The 18,523-nt window shown below is 31.6% G+C and overlaps 1 protein-coding gene across 4 annotated transcripts in view; it reads left to right on the top strand.

Moving 5' to 3' along the window:
- The window catches only part of LOC130896201 (homeotic protein ultrabithorax), a 376,840-nt gene that overhangs the window by 273,391 nt on the left and 84,926 nt on the right, over positions 1 to 18,523 (top strand). For 2 of the 4 annotated variants that reach the window (XR_009059543.1, XR_009059542.1), the window contains one exon: positions 951 to 1,295. Coding sequence is in view for 2 of the 4 variants with exons in the window: in XM_057804128.1 (XP_057660111.1) it covers positions 951 to 1,243 (293 nt within the window). In the remaining 2 variants the exon portion in view is untranslated. The remainder of the gene's footprint in view (positions 1 to 950; positions 1,296 to 18,523) is intronic. The other 2 variants (XM_057804128.1, XM_057804127.1) reach the window with 1 other exon arrangement.

The raw sequence follows: 18,523 nt of genomic DNA, 5'->3' as shown, positions 1-18,523 counted from the left end.
ATACCTATTTAATATAAATACAACAAACTAATTATTGAAATTAATGGTTAAATTTGAATTATTATAAGCGTTTATAGAAATATTTAGGCCAGTACCAGCGCTGGTATATCGAAGAGTTATCTCATTTTTCGACAAATTACTTGTTGCTGTTGAATGACTAAGGTTTGTGAACTACTTGCAACAGTTGCAGAAGACGTGGCACATGGATCTTAAAGTTTATTAAAAAAATCTACGAATTTTTTTTTATTATATAAGTAATACTGGTATCATTAACACGATGATCCAAACTGAATTATCGTTAACGTGCATAATAACAACCTAAATACGTCTCACGTCAAGAGAATAACATTTATTAACAAATTCACCAACTGAGGCATTTGACACCACTTTGTTTAATTCAATCTACCAATAATATTCGGAGTTTGTGCAGGAGCTAGATGTTTTTTTGATCACCTTAATTTTGATAATTCTTCATATCTGCTCTCTTCATCATAAACAGTGTTATCAAAATGAAATCATAATTTTGCAAACTACTTTTTCATTGAAAATATGAAAATTCTTTCTCTCTTTTAGCAATTTTGAGGAAGCAACTGATGTTTTTGTACCTAGGTATATCAATGTAGGACCGATTGGGAAGGTGTAAATCTGAATGAAGTCCGGAAAATTTCTTTTAGCCCTCTATAAAACACGCCTAGTCTATAATCAACAGTGGTCTCAATTTCTTCATTTTTATATGTTTCTCTTTTCGAGTGTGTATTTTATTTATTTCGAGGCTATATATTTTGTATATTGTTCACTGTATATTCCGTGCTTTTTTCGTTAAACTGCTAATAACCAATAAATATTGTCATTTATATTCCACCAGAACCGCTCTTTTTCTCGTCCCAATAAAGCAAATTTATTTTTGTCTTTATTATTCATATTGATATTAATATAAATATTCTTTTCAGGTGCAAATGGCTTACGACGAAGAGGCCGTCAGACGTATACGCGATACCAAACACTTGAACTTGAAAAGGAGTTCCACACGAACCATTATCTGACACGGCGGAGACGAATCGAAATGGCGCACGCGCTCTGCCTCACAGAACGACAGATCAAAATCTGGTTTCAGAATAGGCGAATGAAATTAAAGAAAGAAATTCAAGCCATTAAAGAACTTAACGAACAAGAGAAACAAGCGCAAGCGCAGAAAGCGGCCGCCGCAGCAGCTGTAGCGCAATCGGTAGTGGAGCAAAACTAGTGGCTGCAAGGGGAAATTTCCTCGGAGGAGCAACATGTCCTGTAAGCCTTAGGTGAATATTCCACAACATTTTTATTTATTTTGTAATAACAAAAATATTTTTTAATCAACATATTTTATTTGAAATTGAATATAACTAAACTTACTATTTTATACATTTATTATAGTATGGATATTTTAGACAAGCTATTATGTATCTAAATCAATTTTATTTGAATTTAAACAGTGGGAAAATCTTCGTTTTTGTGTCTGATACAGGTAGCTAATAAAATTTTTTTTCCAATAATAAAAAGGTACCCAGCACTCCCAGTAACTGAAAAATTTTCACATGACTTTTATTTCTTTAACATCATGATGTGAATGATAAGACTAAAAACTCCAATTTCAGCATGTTTGCACTTTGAAACAGTTTTAGAACAGATACATTATGTGTTGCGCTTTAAATATAACGATAGCTGATGTTAAAGGTTATAAAGACATACTATAAACGTTCAACTTATTCAGCTTCTTGTTAACAAACCCGGAGAAATACAAGGATCTAAATTTCACTTGTTCAAGAAGCAAAAAAACTGAAAAATACTATATCGGTCCATTTATTTCTAATTGTAAACGTTTGCTGAAATAAAACCAAATCCGATTGGTGAAAAATATTTCTAGTAAATAGGATTTAAAACTGAATATCAGATATAAATTATGAAAGTGTTTTTTCAAATTTCGCTAAGTAAAGCTTTCGGGATCACAGCTCTTTAAAACATGTTAGAGTTAAGTAATTGGACGAGAAACATTTTGCTGATTTAATCAACAATCTAATACCAAAACTTTCTGGGATCTAATCTGCAAGAGGTGTAAACATAAAGCAAGAAATTTCTATTGAAGGAAATATCTAGAATTCAAACTACAAGAGATATGAACATTGAACAAGAAATTTGTGTTAGTAAGTCAGTCAAACTCTAATATAATTCGTTAATATTTTGATATGTTTATAGTTTTCAAATTCTAACTACTCGATTGAAGTTTTTATTTCGAACTAAATTGTTTTTATAATAGTTTTTTATTAAACTTTCTAGAATTCAATGTATATATTTCTTTATTAGAAAACTAAATTTCAATTCAATGGACCAAAAAATTATTGGTCAAAAATATCTCCTATGTATCTACCGCCATTATTAATTCCGTTATCAAAATTTAGAGGGAAAAAATGTTCTGAACGTCTAAATTAGGAAATAATTTGTGAATAATGTAAAAAATAGTCGGCATTTTGATCAAATTTAAGAGTTTATTCCTAATCATATATATCTACTGAATTTTCTATAAAACGTTATGAATTGATTATAGTTTTTTTTAATGTGTTGATTAAAAAATAAACTTGTTTGCATGCTTACATGTTTGTTATTTGTTGAAATGAGAATATGTAAATTGAATTGTATACAAAATAAACTAACAGCATTAAATATTCTTTCTGTTTTATTGAAAAAATTACTGTTAATGTTTGATATAAATATGGTAGTTCGAAAAACAATTTCGAATCTTAGTTTAGACTAACGACCGACTGCATATATTTCAATTGAAATTAATACGTTTGAGTTTGGATAAAAATTTTTAAACAAATCTTATTCTTATTATCTATCCAATTGAGTTTCATTCATTCATCATACCCAACATAAAACGGTGATGTCAAAATGAAGTGGTTATTATCACTATTTCGTATGCGTGAATATTTCCACCATTTGGATACTCGTTATTGTATATTAGAGGTCTGAGCTCTAATCTCATAAGATTGAAGAATGTAGTTGTCCATCACAGAATACACTATAAAAAGATGCTGTTAAAAAAATAAGTAATTGGAATAATCTACCAGTCTGAAGAAGACACAAACTACGAGGGCTGTTTTTTATCAACCTCCGATAGCTCCGTGGCATACGCTATAGGCGACTGCGAAGCTCTCGCACTACATACTCCGCCATTGTTAACATTCAGGCGTCAGAAGGCGTTGTGTAAACGACGCAAATCTGTCGTTTCAGATGACCCGGTTCAAGGAGTTGACAGAATGGTTGAAGAAAGGCTAAGATTCATCATTACTGCTTTGTCTAAGGAATTTCCAGAAGTTTCAAGCTCTGTTTGTACTCTATTGTTTCTTAACGGTTAGGCTACATTGGCGGCAACTTTCTTTGAAGAGCAGATTGAAAAGCCTGTCCACAGATATGACAAATGTTTCAGTTTCTACGGTGATTACGTCGAAAAGTAAATTATTGTTTTATACGAACGTTTCAACGAGGTTGAAAGAAAAATGGCCCTCGTATAATCAAGGAAGATCTATCAAGTGGACATCAACAATCCAAGACTACTAAGAGGAGCTTTTTCATATTATTTCCTCCTCAATGGAGACCCTAAAATGTTTCATTCAGCAGAGGATGATGCAACGTGAGGATTCTGCTATGTAGAGAACTAAACCTCTATCCACATTCTCTTGAATTTACGAATCTACGGAGCATTAAAATGTGTAGGCGCTTAAAATAGAAAATAAAGATTATAGGCAGCTTGTGCTGAGTAGGATATTCAATATGATTGAATGCTTATAAATAAAATCCTTTGAAATTCACTCGCTGAAAATGACAGTTACAAGATTTATAAAAATTAGGTATTGTCATCGAACGATGTCAACATGGATCCTCGTCAATAGATCCTCAATTTATCGTCGCTGTTTTTTTAACATTATGAGACAATTAGAAAGTGTATGTACTATGAGTCTGCGAGAAGAAAATTATTTATAAAGTTTGTGTAAATTTATTTTCACTGTACTTATACATTAGTGAATATCAATTTGTTCTGCTTTACCTTATTCTTAAACTAGATAAGAAGAAAAAATAATACACAATAGCGAAAACTAAACAAATCTTGAAAAAAACTTGCGATATTTTCGAAAAACAAAAAGATGTCATAATTCTAAAAAATAACCATCAAGAAACTGGGATGAAAAGAAAATTAAGATAATTTTATTTGCATTCAAGTATTTGTAATGCTCTCAAAATTTATAAACGGAATTTGGTGGTGGTGAGCAAATCCCCTTCGCGTAATTACGTTGGTGTGAGAAATGGAGATAGGATTGCATTCTGGCAAGACTCCTGGAAGTAAATAACAGTTCTAGAACTTCATAATTGATCATTTTAATTGCATTTCTCAAGCTATTTGCCGTTGGAATAATAATTTGTTTCATTCATTTGTTAGTAAAAATAATTACTTTAAGATAAATACAAATCTACCCTAATAAATAAATTTGGTACCTTATTTTTATGTTATACACAATTATATTAGAATATTAGAAGAAATGATTTTACGTGTAAAATAAATTCAATACGGAATAAAAAAATTTATTTTCATCGTCTGTCGTATTAAATTTTTGAACACATTGTTGGAATTAAGGGAAGAAAACACATGCGTGTCAAACTTTGAATTGAGTTTCTCTTTTATAATAAACAAACACTCAATATTGTGGGTGATAACTGACAGCCTTGTGATCAACAAATGTACAGACTATCAGGGTTACTTATTGTTCGTTTAATTTTTATTACATTTCACACCAAAAAATTAATTCCAGAAAATAACGAAAATATGTATGATCAAAACACAACACGGGAAACTAATACCACCGATGTATCCTTAAAATCAAAAACTTTATTTAATTTTGGTCTGTTATCTTAAAGGTTGTGTAAAGTATATTCAACGATTCCATCCAGTATTCCATCCGGTATTTGTTAGAAAATATCATATTAACAAACATAGATAATCCTAGTTATCCCAATAGCGGCAAGAATAGAAAAAATACACGTGCTTTGACAGAAATAGAACAAATCAATATAAATCGTATGCGCCAATATTTTTCCTGCAAGTAAAATTTCAAGATTAGGGAACAGCGAAAAGTCGCTGTGGACCAAATCTGGTAAATAGGACGGGTAATCAATAACTAGAAGTGCAATTCGTTAATTTTAGCCATAGCGAACACCAAAATGTGGGAAGGTGCGTTGTCCTTGTAGGAAGAGCATTTTCTTTTCCTTGAACAGTGATTGTTGCTTTTTACAATTTTCCTGTTCACCCCATCAAGATATGGTACGTAATACCTGTTATTTTGTTATCTTTCTGAACATAATCTACGGACTCAATCCTATGATTATCTCGAACGAATGTTTCTGGCTAATACAAACATCTTTGCCTGTTCCGGAGCTGGTTTGCCCTTTGCCATTCGTTATCTTCGCGGTTTTTCAATTTTAGTATAGTAGAGGTGGTTCCAGGTTTCATATAGTTGTGATCCGACGCAAAAAATCCGTCTCATTTTGTTTAAATCGCGTGAATAAGGTTTAGGAAATATTAATTCTAATGGGCTTCAAAAAAGTGAACAAACGCTGTACCCAACAAGAAGATGTCAATATATGACAAATACATTCATTGATGTGCTGATAACTTTTCCAATCTTAATCCGACAGTTTTCTCGGTATCATTTGCTGAAGTGTTCCGATGATATCGCCTGGTTGTCCCAACTTTTCGCCGTCCCGACCGCTCGTCGTCAGTCAAGCTGACTGTGGCCCGGTTTGAACTGCCCAAAATTTTACGCTTATAAATGATGGTGCAGAGTCTACATTCACAGTGTCTAATTCTTCTTTCATTTGTGTAGGCGTATGGCCTTTCAAAAACAATAACAGCTGGATACTAGATTTTTTCAATTTTCAGAAAAATCTACACAACGATTCAGTTATTTCCAGCTTATATTAATAGGTGCTGACATCTTTAGGTTGAGGTCGAAAACTTTATAGACAGCCTTCCAATAATAAATTTGTTTTTACTATAGTAATTTTTTAACGGCTACTCCTACTAAAACAGTCTTAAAAATGAAATATACGGTCAAGGACGGCTACCATGCTAGATATTTCAGATTACATAAGTTAATTGATGGAACAGGCCCGAGGCTGAGTCAACAAAATACGGTTTCTTATGAGTATGTTAGAAGAAATCTTTAATAATGTATATCGTCATCAGAGAGGTTTTTTAAAATATTAATTCACTAAATAATTTGACATTATAAAAATTAGAAATGAGTTTATGAGATTTTTATTAAGAGCTAAAGAATCAATTTTTTTTAAATATTTGAACAATTCTTTCCGCATTAAAGGTGTGTTACTGTGTATGTTATATTTTTTTTTCGTGCTTGAAATTTCCATATCCATAAAATTATGTGAAACTATTCTAATAACTTTATTACAAATTCAAATTGGAATCCAAAAAACCTTTAATAACAATAAGATTTAGAAAACTTATTCAGAATATTAATAATTTCGTTTCTGCGACAAATTCTCTCGAAGTTTTATTTAAATTTCACTTTATTTCAAGGGAATATATTGCTACTAAACGTAATTAATTACAAACTTCAAGAATATTGAGTACGGCGCCCTAAAAACTGAGATATTGTTTGAAATTAGATTGAAACCAATATATTGCTATGGTTATTTTATAACGACATTGACATTCTAAATTAGGTATTTTATTTAGAATTCTATCATTAGAACTTTTTATCATATTCAGTATACTCCTTATCTACTATTAACACAATTCAGACAGATTCAATAATCGTACGAATACTTAATCTGTCAGAGAATCAGGTTACCAATGTTTCCTATATTTTCATTCGATTTTGACATGGAAGTGGGACCCGAGCGGTAATCATCTAATATATGGATATATTTTATACCGCCCGAGATACGTTCCAAATAGGTTCTACGTCATTAGCGCCGATTGTGATTGTCACGCAAATTTGTAATACTAGCCTATTTTAATACCGACATCACGTAATGAGTTTTCACATGAATAATTGGTTACTATTCTATTAACATTTGTTTTATCATTAATAACAGAAGGATTTATTTGTTGCCTAAAAATAGGCTTCAGTTTCAGCAATTGCTTCTTCATTTGAGCTGAATTTCTTACCGGCGAGCATTTTTTGAGATCAATGTTCCATGCGCTTCCCAAAATACTGCCATAACGTTCCCAGCCGACTGTTGTGCCTTTAAACGCGGTTCACCGCCTGCAGTCCACTCAGATGATGATCGCTTTGATTCCGGAGTAAAGTGACGGATCCATGTTCCATCTATTGTCATATATCGACCCAAATAGGATTTATTACGTGTAAATATGGCCAAACACTGCTCTAAATCATCAACAAGTTGTTGTTATCGATCGACTGTGAGTAAACGCGGCACCCACTTTGAATAAAAATTTCCCATGGTCAAATTCTCACGCATAATTATATCACACTGCCTTCTAATATCCTTACGACCTCAGCTATCTCACGAAATTTCAATTTATGATTAGATATAACCAAATTGTGGACTTTTTGATGTTTTCTGGAGTAACGACCTCAAATGTAGGACCAGAACGTTCACCATCATCGACGTCTGTACGACCTCGTTAAATTCAGCAAATCAATAACAAATAATTTCTTTTCGATGGAGCAGAAGTCGATTAGCACTCGAAACCATTGCTGGGCTTGTACAGTATTTTTTTCCTCTAGAAGCAATGATAAATTAACACACGAAATTGTTTTGAATCCATTGTTTTTAATATAAAAAAAGTAGCTTCACTTGAATGGCGATCACTTCTTCTGACTTCGAATCGAAATGTCATCAAATTTTACATAGTCTTATGTGGAATATGACAATGGCAGTTATACACTTATTGAGTGTTATACCTATTGTTTCCAAGTAATTTTAAAAATACTACATTCCTATATGATTTTCTACGTTTCATTATACGAACGGTATTTCAATTAAATTATCTATCATCTCTAAATAATAGAGGATCATTCTTGAAACCAGTAAAATGATTTTAACAATGTCAGATAGTGAGATTTACCAAATTTAGACACGCCCAGTACATATCAATCAATTAGTGTCGGAAGCCATTCTAAATTTAACAATGAATTCTCACAATACTAACGACAGTCACCTACTGGGCGACACAGCCATAAATCTTCTATCGAGTTACATGACCATAAAACGGTGTGGATGGTGATTTGATGGCCATCTTGTTTCAGCAAGTCTCCTTAACTATGTCGTGATGATCTAGCGACAAGGTTGTAAACCTATCTGGTGTCCTCGATCATTTTACAACACTTGAAAGTTTATTTTCTGTTTCTAATGTCAGTTAAATTTGTGACTCAATTATGTTTCGTACGTACGAGGTGAATATTTTATTAAAATCACTGAAAACTATACATGATTTGTGGCTATGCTTTATTTAATTCGAATTATAGGCATTTATATATCTACGAAAATTCCAATCCCTCTACCAATGTAAGAAGTAGTTTATATCTAAAATTTATTAAAAAAAGTCACGGAAACATTAATTAAAATGTTAATAAACCAGAATTTCAAAAATGGTTATTCGTAAGTTAAGGTTCATAATATGAATTTTGTTACTAGATGTAATTACAAAAATAGTATCACGGATGTCCTAACGAACATGAATTTTTCTACTACATTTGTAATTATTTTCATCCAAATCCAACATTCACATATCTGTTATTATCATATCTCTTATCTTCCACCTTCTACTCCTTTTTATAATTCTGTGTCGTGCTTCAATGTAGAAACCGTGTGCTCGAACAATTTTTTGTCTTAAGTATCATCACGTGCTGGAGATGTCGTTTTAAATAATTTTTATTTAACATAGAGATTGTTTAATATCTCGAGATAGGTACATTCTTATTGTATTGAGTACTGTTCATTGTATTTTTAAATAATAAATTCATATCGTTGTTCACCTTTGTATGCAACATGTGTTAAAGCCGCGTGGATATCATGAAAATGATGCCTCATTTTATTTTAGACACGTTTTGGATAATGCGAGATGTTAATCTAAACGGTTTGTTTACTATTTTAATGAATTTTTATTTTGAAAATGTAAATAATTTATGTTTTATGGTTACTTATTCAATTTCTTACTCCTTAGATCTTTTTTTTTTTCACCCTCTTGTTCTCATCCTGTATGATTTATTTATTCATATCTCCAAAATTTCATTATTTACGGACATAAGTAGCTAGACGATTAATAAATTTGATAAATTTATCTGGTAACTTTCGGTTTACACAAACATGATATTTAACTAATTTCTATTTTGTCGTAAAATAACCAGACTATAACATAATAAAGCTTTTAAAATACCATTTACTGCCATCTTCCTCAATAAATAGAAACTAGAAGTAAATCTGAAGTTCATAAAATTTAATAAGTAACGATTGATGTAACAAATATCATTGAAATATTTAAATAAATATTTATTGAAATTTCGAATTTTTTAACATAATACATAAACTAAAACTTATAAATATCTAAACACCTTTTCTATAAAATGTCTCTGGAATTTATCGGTATTACAGTGTTCGATTTGAATTTACAGTTATCATTAACGACCACCGTCGGTTAGGAAACCAACTACTCAATAGTCGTTTGACAGACCTTTATACTTTATAGTTCTACTGCTAACGGCTAGGTGGCACACTCGTAACGAAGTAGGCATTTATTTCTTGTTTGAAATAAGTGGTGGCGCTGCGTGGTTCGTTATCTAATTTTTAGACTAATGTTTTTATAACTTTTGTGGTTGACGTTATCGATCAAAATAAAAAAGATTTTATTTTCTGTTCCTCAAGCTGTTTTCGATCAACTTAAGTGAACATCTAAAAGAAGTATGGTGTATGTCTGAGCATATGTATTATATTCTTGTAGGTGGTGGATTCTTGTTTCTCATAATTCGTAGACAGTGTCGTGCAGATATATCCCAGAGTGGGTTATGTGTAGTTTGATGAATTCTCGAAAAAATATTTTATATATCAAATTCCAGGAAAATTACTTACTTTAACTTTTAGTGTTTGAAAATCTTTTCTATGAGTTAAGTTAGTTAAACGTTTTTTTGTATATTAAATTGTTTCCTTCATTAAAAAATAGATTAGTAGGAAAGAGAACCATGAGAAGGTTCAGAAAAGATTTTTTAATATCACAGATTTTCACTGTATTTTAGATAATTGTGGAATTTTTTATAATGACCCTATACAACTCTAAATTCGACAATTTTTTCTCCTGCCTACGTCCTTAAGGATCTTCGTAGAATATAAGATCCTCAAGATACTAATTCTTATGCGATATATACGGTTGAGATAAAATATTCATTTTTGAGAAAATAAAAAGTTTGGAAATTTTAGTTTTGTTAATTGCTGTCATACTGTCGTCACATATATTGCGCCAAGATTTGCGGAAGAAGCTGTTTGGAAGGTATCTGTGATATCTTGAGTACTGTTAGAGGCTTCGTCGGTTAGGTTAGGCGAAGTAAATTGGTTATATTATCAGCAAAAAGAGTTTGATAGATGTCATGTATGCTTTGTTTGTTGGTGAAAAATGTTTTAATTGAGTGAATGAGGTGAATTTAAAAGCGCACGACGTCCATATGTCGATCAGTCTGCCTACCAACTATGTCAATCTGTTTAAATAGAGAACCTAAACGAACAAAAACAATAAGTAACAAGAAAACAGATGCTGCAAATTAGTAGTGAATGTTAATTGATATAATTAATTATTATCATTGATTTCAAATTAGAAAGGCTACTTTGAAAGAAATGAAAGTTTTTGTCTCACATCACCAAGGGCGAACTAATCACGTATATTTTGGTCTGCGTGTATGGCATCTCAGGCAGCGTGCAGCCATCACAATGGGAACACCAGAAGTCTCTTCGTTTTTCTTATCGTTAGCAGCTTCGACATAGTTCGAATGACGAAGCCGAGATATTACTGAAGCAAGACAAAATTACTGGTTATTGTTTAGTGGAACACAAGTTTTAAAATTTCTATGGTGACTGTCCTTGTGATGTAAATCAGATGGATTTTGACTAAGTAATGTTAAAATAAATTTGATCATTACTGTGTATCTAACAGGTTTGGAACAAACACCTATGATTGTTTTCAGATGATAAAGCTGGACCCTACACGGCAAAATGCAACAAATAATTCCAAAATTTATTCAAAAGGATATTTTCCACATCCGCCTTATAGCTCCGAATTCGCACTTAGAGACTTTAAGTTTTTTCTGAGAATCAAGCTATGACAAAAGAAAGCCGTTATTATAAAGGCCTCAATTTGTTTAGTGACTACATATGTAGAAAAGTCGTTTTTGTCTGTCTGTCAAATATACGTAATAAGTATGTTTTCTATTACGTGTTTTACAGTTACAAAATTTATATTTTGTAACTGGGGCAAACATACTCTTATCGATCTTTTCGCATACGAATTGCATAGGAACCTCAAAAAATATCTAAACGACGTTACAAAGCGTAGATAACTATTTTCTAAGTTGGGATTGAAGCTGTTTACTGTTTTTAGATTGAATTCCTTCCATAACTTCGAAAGCATGGAGTCGAACCCTTATGGGACAGCTGAGGACCCTAAGCGATCGTTTTATTCCTCTTTTATCGGTCTCTACATGGCAAATCTTTAACAAGTGTCCCTGAACAATAACAGAGGGGATTGCTGGCATTTTGTGATAGTTTTCTTTTTTTTAGAGCTTCGCTGAGTGTGTTCTTGATTCGAAATATTCCCAAGAGATGGACAAAAACAATGTGCAACGATTTGAATTGAATTAGTTGGTAGACAGATTTGGAAATGGTATTTTTGGTATTCAGGTGAATGTGTCTATTTGAGAACGGTGTAAATCAGGTGGAATTACCTGACAAATATAGATAATTCACAATGATTGTTACAAGTTTACTATATAAGTACATAAATCAAGTAGAATAAAATTCAATTCCCCATAGTTTTACCAAGAACGACAATGACATTTTATAAAGTTCAGTTGAAATACTTGGTAATGAATAATATCTTCATCAAACAGGAACAACGGGTATCGAGATATAATCACGTGAAGAAATTTTTAGAAATTAAAAACTTAAAAAGAAGTATTTCCTTAGGTACAGGGTCCTATGAAATATGGTTTGAATAAAAACGAGGATTGGTACTGTTTACACATTAATTTTGTTGATATTAATATAATATATTATAAACAACTATTATATTCCAAACTCTTATTCCATATTAGAAAGTAGAGAAAAAAGATTACTTCGAATAAATTATAAATAAAATCATTCCTAAAACAATCAATGGTTTCGGACGATTTGCTTTGTTTTTTCTCAAATCTCAATATTGATTACATAAATGTCTGAGACTTTTTTACAATTAGGATACGCCGAATTGAATGGAAAGGATTATATTTAACATATGATGCTATAGTTCTATGAATTAATGAAAAGTGAAAATCTCTTTTGAACACCAGTTGTAATATGCACAGTTTCATCTGCCACACTCCAAGAATGTTGAGACATGTTTCCCATAATTTGTTATAGTGACCTAAGACATTTTCTATTACCAATACAAAACCAAAACCTTTCTAAGCTTCCCTCTCAAGAATTTGATTAGATTTATATCTTTCTCTGCTAAAAAACGCCAAATATCTTATTCTCAATTAAGTTGTTTTACAGTACCACACCACAGATAAACGCAGTAAGGGTATTTTATTTATCCACTTTTAACTAAAAAAATTAGCTACTGTCAAAGTTATCGATAATTCTCAAAATTAATTTATTATTTTCATATTTTTTTTGAGTTTTGTCGAATGAGCAATTGAGATGGATGATACTTTAGATCTTTTGTACATTGCAATGATTTTTTAACTTACATATGTTACAGCCTCTTATATTCTCACATTATCTTCCTAGCTCCTCTCGAATTTGCTCACTTCTGATTTTCTCAGGCCCACTCACTCAACTCTTCTTAGAATTTGATTTCAATCGTTTTCATTATACTTTTTGTTTTTAATGTGTCAGCTCTGGTTTCTTTTGCATACGTCTTATGCATGTTTAGTAGTTTTTCATTTCCCCTGAACCTTGATGCTTTCGCTGGGATCTTTGATAAATCTTCTTATTCGAAATCATCAAATTTCAACTTCTTCAAATCCATATCTAGAAGTAGATTCACGAATGTCTAGATAATAAATAAGTTCTTCGTTTTCACTCAAAAATATTTACCTTCGTATTTAATTCCAATTGTAGATTGTACTGATTTCTGTCAATTTCATAAAATCATTCTATCTGAGGTATACGAAAAATAAATAATTCGAAGAAGATTACTTCTTGTAGAAAGATATTTTGACAAATTTGTTTGTATCTTACAACTTTGTCATCGACTACGTAAAACTAGCCATCATTAAAATTATTTTTAGACTCCAGATCATGGGAATACAGAAATCATATCCGTTTTTTTTTAATTTAAAAACTCAACACATGATTTATAATGGTGTGAATATCCATGGCTATCTAACAAATATTCTGAGTAAATCTCCTTGACAAAGTTTGCGATGTTGCTGTTCGTTTTCTTTTATATAAACTTAATAAATGTGACGAAATATATCTCTTTATACTTCCATTTAATTCGTGATATACTAGACAGAAAAAATACATGGTTATATAGTCGTAATCTATGCATTTGAAAACCTAGAAATTCGAAGAGATACCCAAGGCAACAGAGAACGTTGCAGACTTAGACAATAGTGTTAAATGTCTATTGTCGCAGCTTTTCCTAATAATTATTTAGATTTTGAGTTATTCGGATAACGAGGGCAACGACAAAATAAGATTTGGTTCCAGCAAAAGAACCAGAATCCACACTTATCGTAGCCCAAAATGACGTCGCAACTGGGTGGTCTACTCATAAGACAGTTTACAGCGTTCGACAAGTTAAGGCACACATAGGGCTTCTGCTTGTCTTAAAAATCAAATGTTTCGCTTAGTGGTGAAATACGACTATTGAAGTTCAAAAGATGACGTTCAAATTAAGGTACCTGATTAGATTTTTGAAAGACATCGACCTTAGTAATTTTATGTGAAGGACGACGGAAAAATGTTCGTGTGAACGGTATTGATATAATCTTTCAACATTCTATTTTCTTATTATCGTATTAAGAAAGAATTTATACTGTTTTGGTTAAATTTCAATATTGTCATCTTCTTCCTTATGTTTACCTCGTACCTGCGCTCTTACGATTACAAATTGATTTAATGACTTCCAAGTCCTGAGACAACAGTATAAATTAAAACGTGCCTTATCTCTCACCTTAATGCACATCTCTAATTTATTATACTATATTATAACAGTATGCAAACTGAGGCCTTACGTTGTACATTTAATTAATATTTGTTTTAAAGTTTTGAAGGTGCGAACTTCACTTCAAACAATACTGACTACGAATTTCTATTACTTAATTAAAATTGTGTGGTTTCCTTTTGTAAATCGCTTATTTATTTTAATTAATCGTAAAATTAACCGAAAAAATGGGTTTCTTTACACTTAGAAACCGATTGGAAGGAGAGATAGTTGGAATAAATATGAAGTTTTATGCAGCTGAATAATTTTGTTGATGTTTATATACCCATTAAATGCATATCTTTACAATTAAGATTTATACACTCAAATCCTTTTAATAAATAATAAACTTACCCGTAAAACAGAGTTATGGTAGTAGTGTTAAAATTCTTAGAAATTTGCAAATTAAAAGATATTGTTGATCGTCGATAAGAATTAACATGTTTTAATTAATTAAAATTGAATAATATAAAAGTCATTTCACGATAAACAAAACAAGTTTGACTTACAAAAAAATGATAAACAAACATAAATTATTCATCAAAGGAAATGGATAGCAACATTAATAATGACCCTACTTGAGATCCAAAGTCAATGAATTCTTATTGATTACATAGGTCATAAGTCTTAACTATTTCGCTCCTCTTCTCTATATCTCTCTAATTTCCAACTTCAGTTAGAGATCCCAATGGCATTCAAATTATTGACCACACGATGTTTCCACCTCAATTCTATCTTCATTTTGATCTTGACTGGGTTTTGTAATATTTAGATTAGAACGAATATTAGTAGTTTGTTTTAATTTAATTAAATTTAATTTTTTGAATAAAATGTCTACGTTTTGACTGTGGTAGTAGTGGCAATAGAAACTATTTAATTCAGCTATTTTAACACATCGGAATCAAGAGGTAGAGATCATATTAACAGAGAGGATGAATTCATGGACACAGTCTCTCAAAACTGGCGATTTAAGCAATTCTTACCTTAGAAATATTAGATTTGTGTCAAGCCCATTTTATCAGGTTAGACGCTTTGGAAAACAATAGGAAATAGGAACAATTTTTATAGCAATATTATTAATTTTTACCTCATAAAGCAGTACATAAAAGGACTTATTCCATTTTCCTGGACTTTATTTCTGAAGTATGCTAAATTTGTAGTAGTAGTGATGAATATCTTGAATAAATTCTGTTCTTTTCCCAGGATGCTCTGCTGTTTAACTACTCGAACCTGTCCTACTAACCCATCACTTCCTTCATTTTTAGTTGAAGTTTTCTTCATTATGCAGTATAATATAAATAGAAAATACTGTACAAAAAACGTGGAATGCTTGCTTAAGGCTGAAGGCCTTGAAGCTTCTTGCGATAGCTCTTGTCAGTGTAGTCCCCACACTGTAGATGCATACAGCATACCAAAGATGGTCCTGATCAGATGAAACATGGTCTCCAGGTCCAGCTTCCTTATCATGTCCAATTAATCCTTTAACTTAAGTTCTTGATACAAGTTCATTGGAACTAGTTGTCAAGGTGATTTTTCTATCTCGATGTCCTAGTGGTCTGCTGGTATTTTCCTTTTCTTTTTTAGAAGAACACTGCTTGAATGCTCACAACGTTTGAGTTGTTTTTTGACATCGTCAAATCGACGTGTTTTCTGTAACTTGTTTATCGATATCAGTTTTATCTTGATGAAAGCGCTTTCTGTGTAAATCACTCATAGCACCTAAATCGCCATAGAAAATATAATAAAGCGATTATTGAATAGCTAATTATATTTTAAAATATAAAATAAAATATATTACATTACTAATTAGCAAATTTTTTTCTACGAAGAAACAAAAAATCTTAAGCAGAAGTTTGAGAATGACGAAAGGTTGGTTATTATTTCTGGAAAGTGGGAAATTTTAGTCTTATTCAAATTCAGTGAAGCTATCTAAATATGTAATAATAAATATTTGTATATATTGTATTTTCTACAAAACGACATAATATTTCCGCCGTAATCTTGAAATTAAAACTTTTTCCCGCGTAACTCTAGAACAGCAGCTCCTTTCAAGTGAGATGGGTAATTAGTAATCATAATTACCTTCTAGCTACCAAAACAATGGGTATTATGTCGAAACGATATCTAGTCTTATCCATTAAGCTCTCACCATATTCTATTGAATGGGTGGAACAAATACTGGAAAGGTCGAAGATCTGGTAGGTCTAATCCCAGGGCACATGGAAACCGGTGAAAAGTATGATACACATCATCTGCAACTTTCGAGCTCTTATATTTGCTTAACTACTTAACCTAGTGCAAAAGCGACCAAAGGGATTGCAAAGAGATTAGAGAGACAATTAAAACTGCCAGGTCTTCCCTATTATCACTAATAAATATGTTTCTAACTAAAATGTATCTACATTAATTCAAACTTAACTGAATTATTGCGGTTATGATATCGATCAAATCCTGTTCCAAAGCAAATTATATGAGCCTATGAAATTTTATTTTAGTTACGACATTACAATTTTAAAACTTGAAGCTATTTTCACTCGTCTACGGATAAAAAATTATCCAAATATCTACATAATTACACGATGGCGCACAAAACGCATGGATTTCTGTAGCGTAGTGAGATATGTTCATTTCTGTTTCAATGTATCTGTAAACAAACCAATTTGCTGGTTTTGTAAAGTCCTGCAGTTACTGTATAGAGTGAGGTTTCGAAACTTAGTATCGCGGACATCATAATTCAGCGATTGTTAAAACTGTTACAGTTAATTTTCCATCAAGTAATTTCATACTCCAATAGTCTCCATTCGCCAGCTCACGGCCTCCTGATCTATCGCCGTGAGACTTCTACTTATAGGATCATTTTAAATTCAAAGCTCATTGTCATAAACTTCCTTTATCCGAAAATTCCAACGATGGGTTATTAATAAATAATAGTGTGTAGGATTATAGATTTCTCAGTACCGTATCCTCTCATTGGATTATGTGTTTTCGAGTTTTGTATGTATACAATAGAATTACTTGTAGCATTTTAAAATAATTGTACACCTGTGTGATTTAACTGCCAGTTCGTTACTGAAACCGCTTCACTTAGAATCCTATTAAATAACACTAAAAACGACGTCCCATAAAATCCAATGAATGAAGAAGTAACATGTAATAAAAGGGTAACACACTTCTGAGTAGTTAAAGTGATTTTTACGAGCTGTAAAAGCGCTCGTAAAGTCTTTAATGTGTCCCTCCTCGTATAGGACGGTTGCATGTTTACAACGTTTACTACATCAGTTAGCTAGATCAACAAATAGGTACTCCGCCTTTTATTGGCCGTTATTCATATTCGGTTTATTTGTGTTTGAGTATGTGAAGTTGTATAAGATTTTAAACGCTTATATTCATTTGCATACCTACAGTTAAATGGATCACACTACTAGCAGTGTCATTTTCATTTACAAACGCGAAAGAGATTGAATTTAGAACTACATTACTTATACTATTCCTATTCCAACTAGTCTGTCTCATAACCTCATGTGTTACAAACAGTGAAAAGTTTGTTAGCCTGCGACTACAGTCGTTTTAGTGAGATCGTGTTTGTGTCTGACTTGAAACTTGGAAAAGATTGTCGAGACGTTTTTTCACATCACGAATAGATGAAACTGTATAAATATTGGACTTGCTCGTTCAAACTCTCCTACGGATACATGTAATCACTTCAACATTATTTGGAAATGAGACGACTAAGTGCCAGATTTTTTCAGAAATTGATGAACATAAAGACAATGTTTCAATTTGCTTAGAATTAAAATATAGTCTCCATATAGATCAATATTTCACTGCCAAAATTAATATGCTTATGATCTGGGACAGAAATTCAGTGGCGCCTCTCATTCTAAAAGACTCATCCATTAAAGTTAAACATAATTGTCATTATAAGTAAAGAAAATGTGTTAAATGTGTTAAAAGAAAACAAATGAAATATTTGAGAGATTGCAGTAACTATTCAATGCTTTTTTCCCACCGAATTTACATTCATTAAAACAAACCAATGAATCGCATACCAGCCCG

The sequence above is a fragment of the Diorhabda carinulata genome, chromosome 7 (genome assembly GCF_026250575.1).
Source record: "Diorhabda carinulata isolate Delta chromosome 7, icDioCari1.1, whole genome shotgun sequence".
NCBI lineage: Eukaryota > Metazoa > Arthropoda > Insecta > Coleoptera > Chrysomelidae > Diorhabda > Diorhabda carinulata.
The sequence above is the reverse complement of the archived record's forward strand: the minus strand, read 5'-3'. Positions and strand labels throughout refer to the sequence as shown.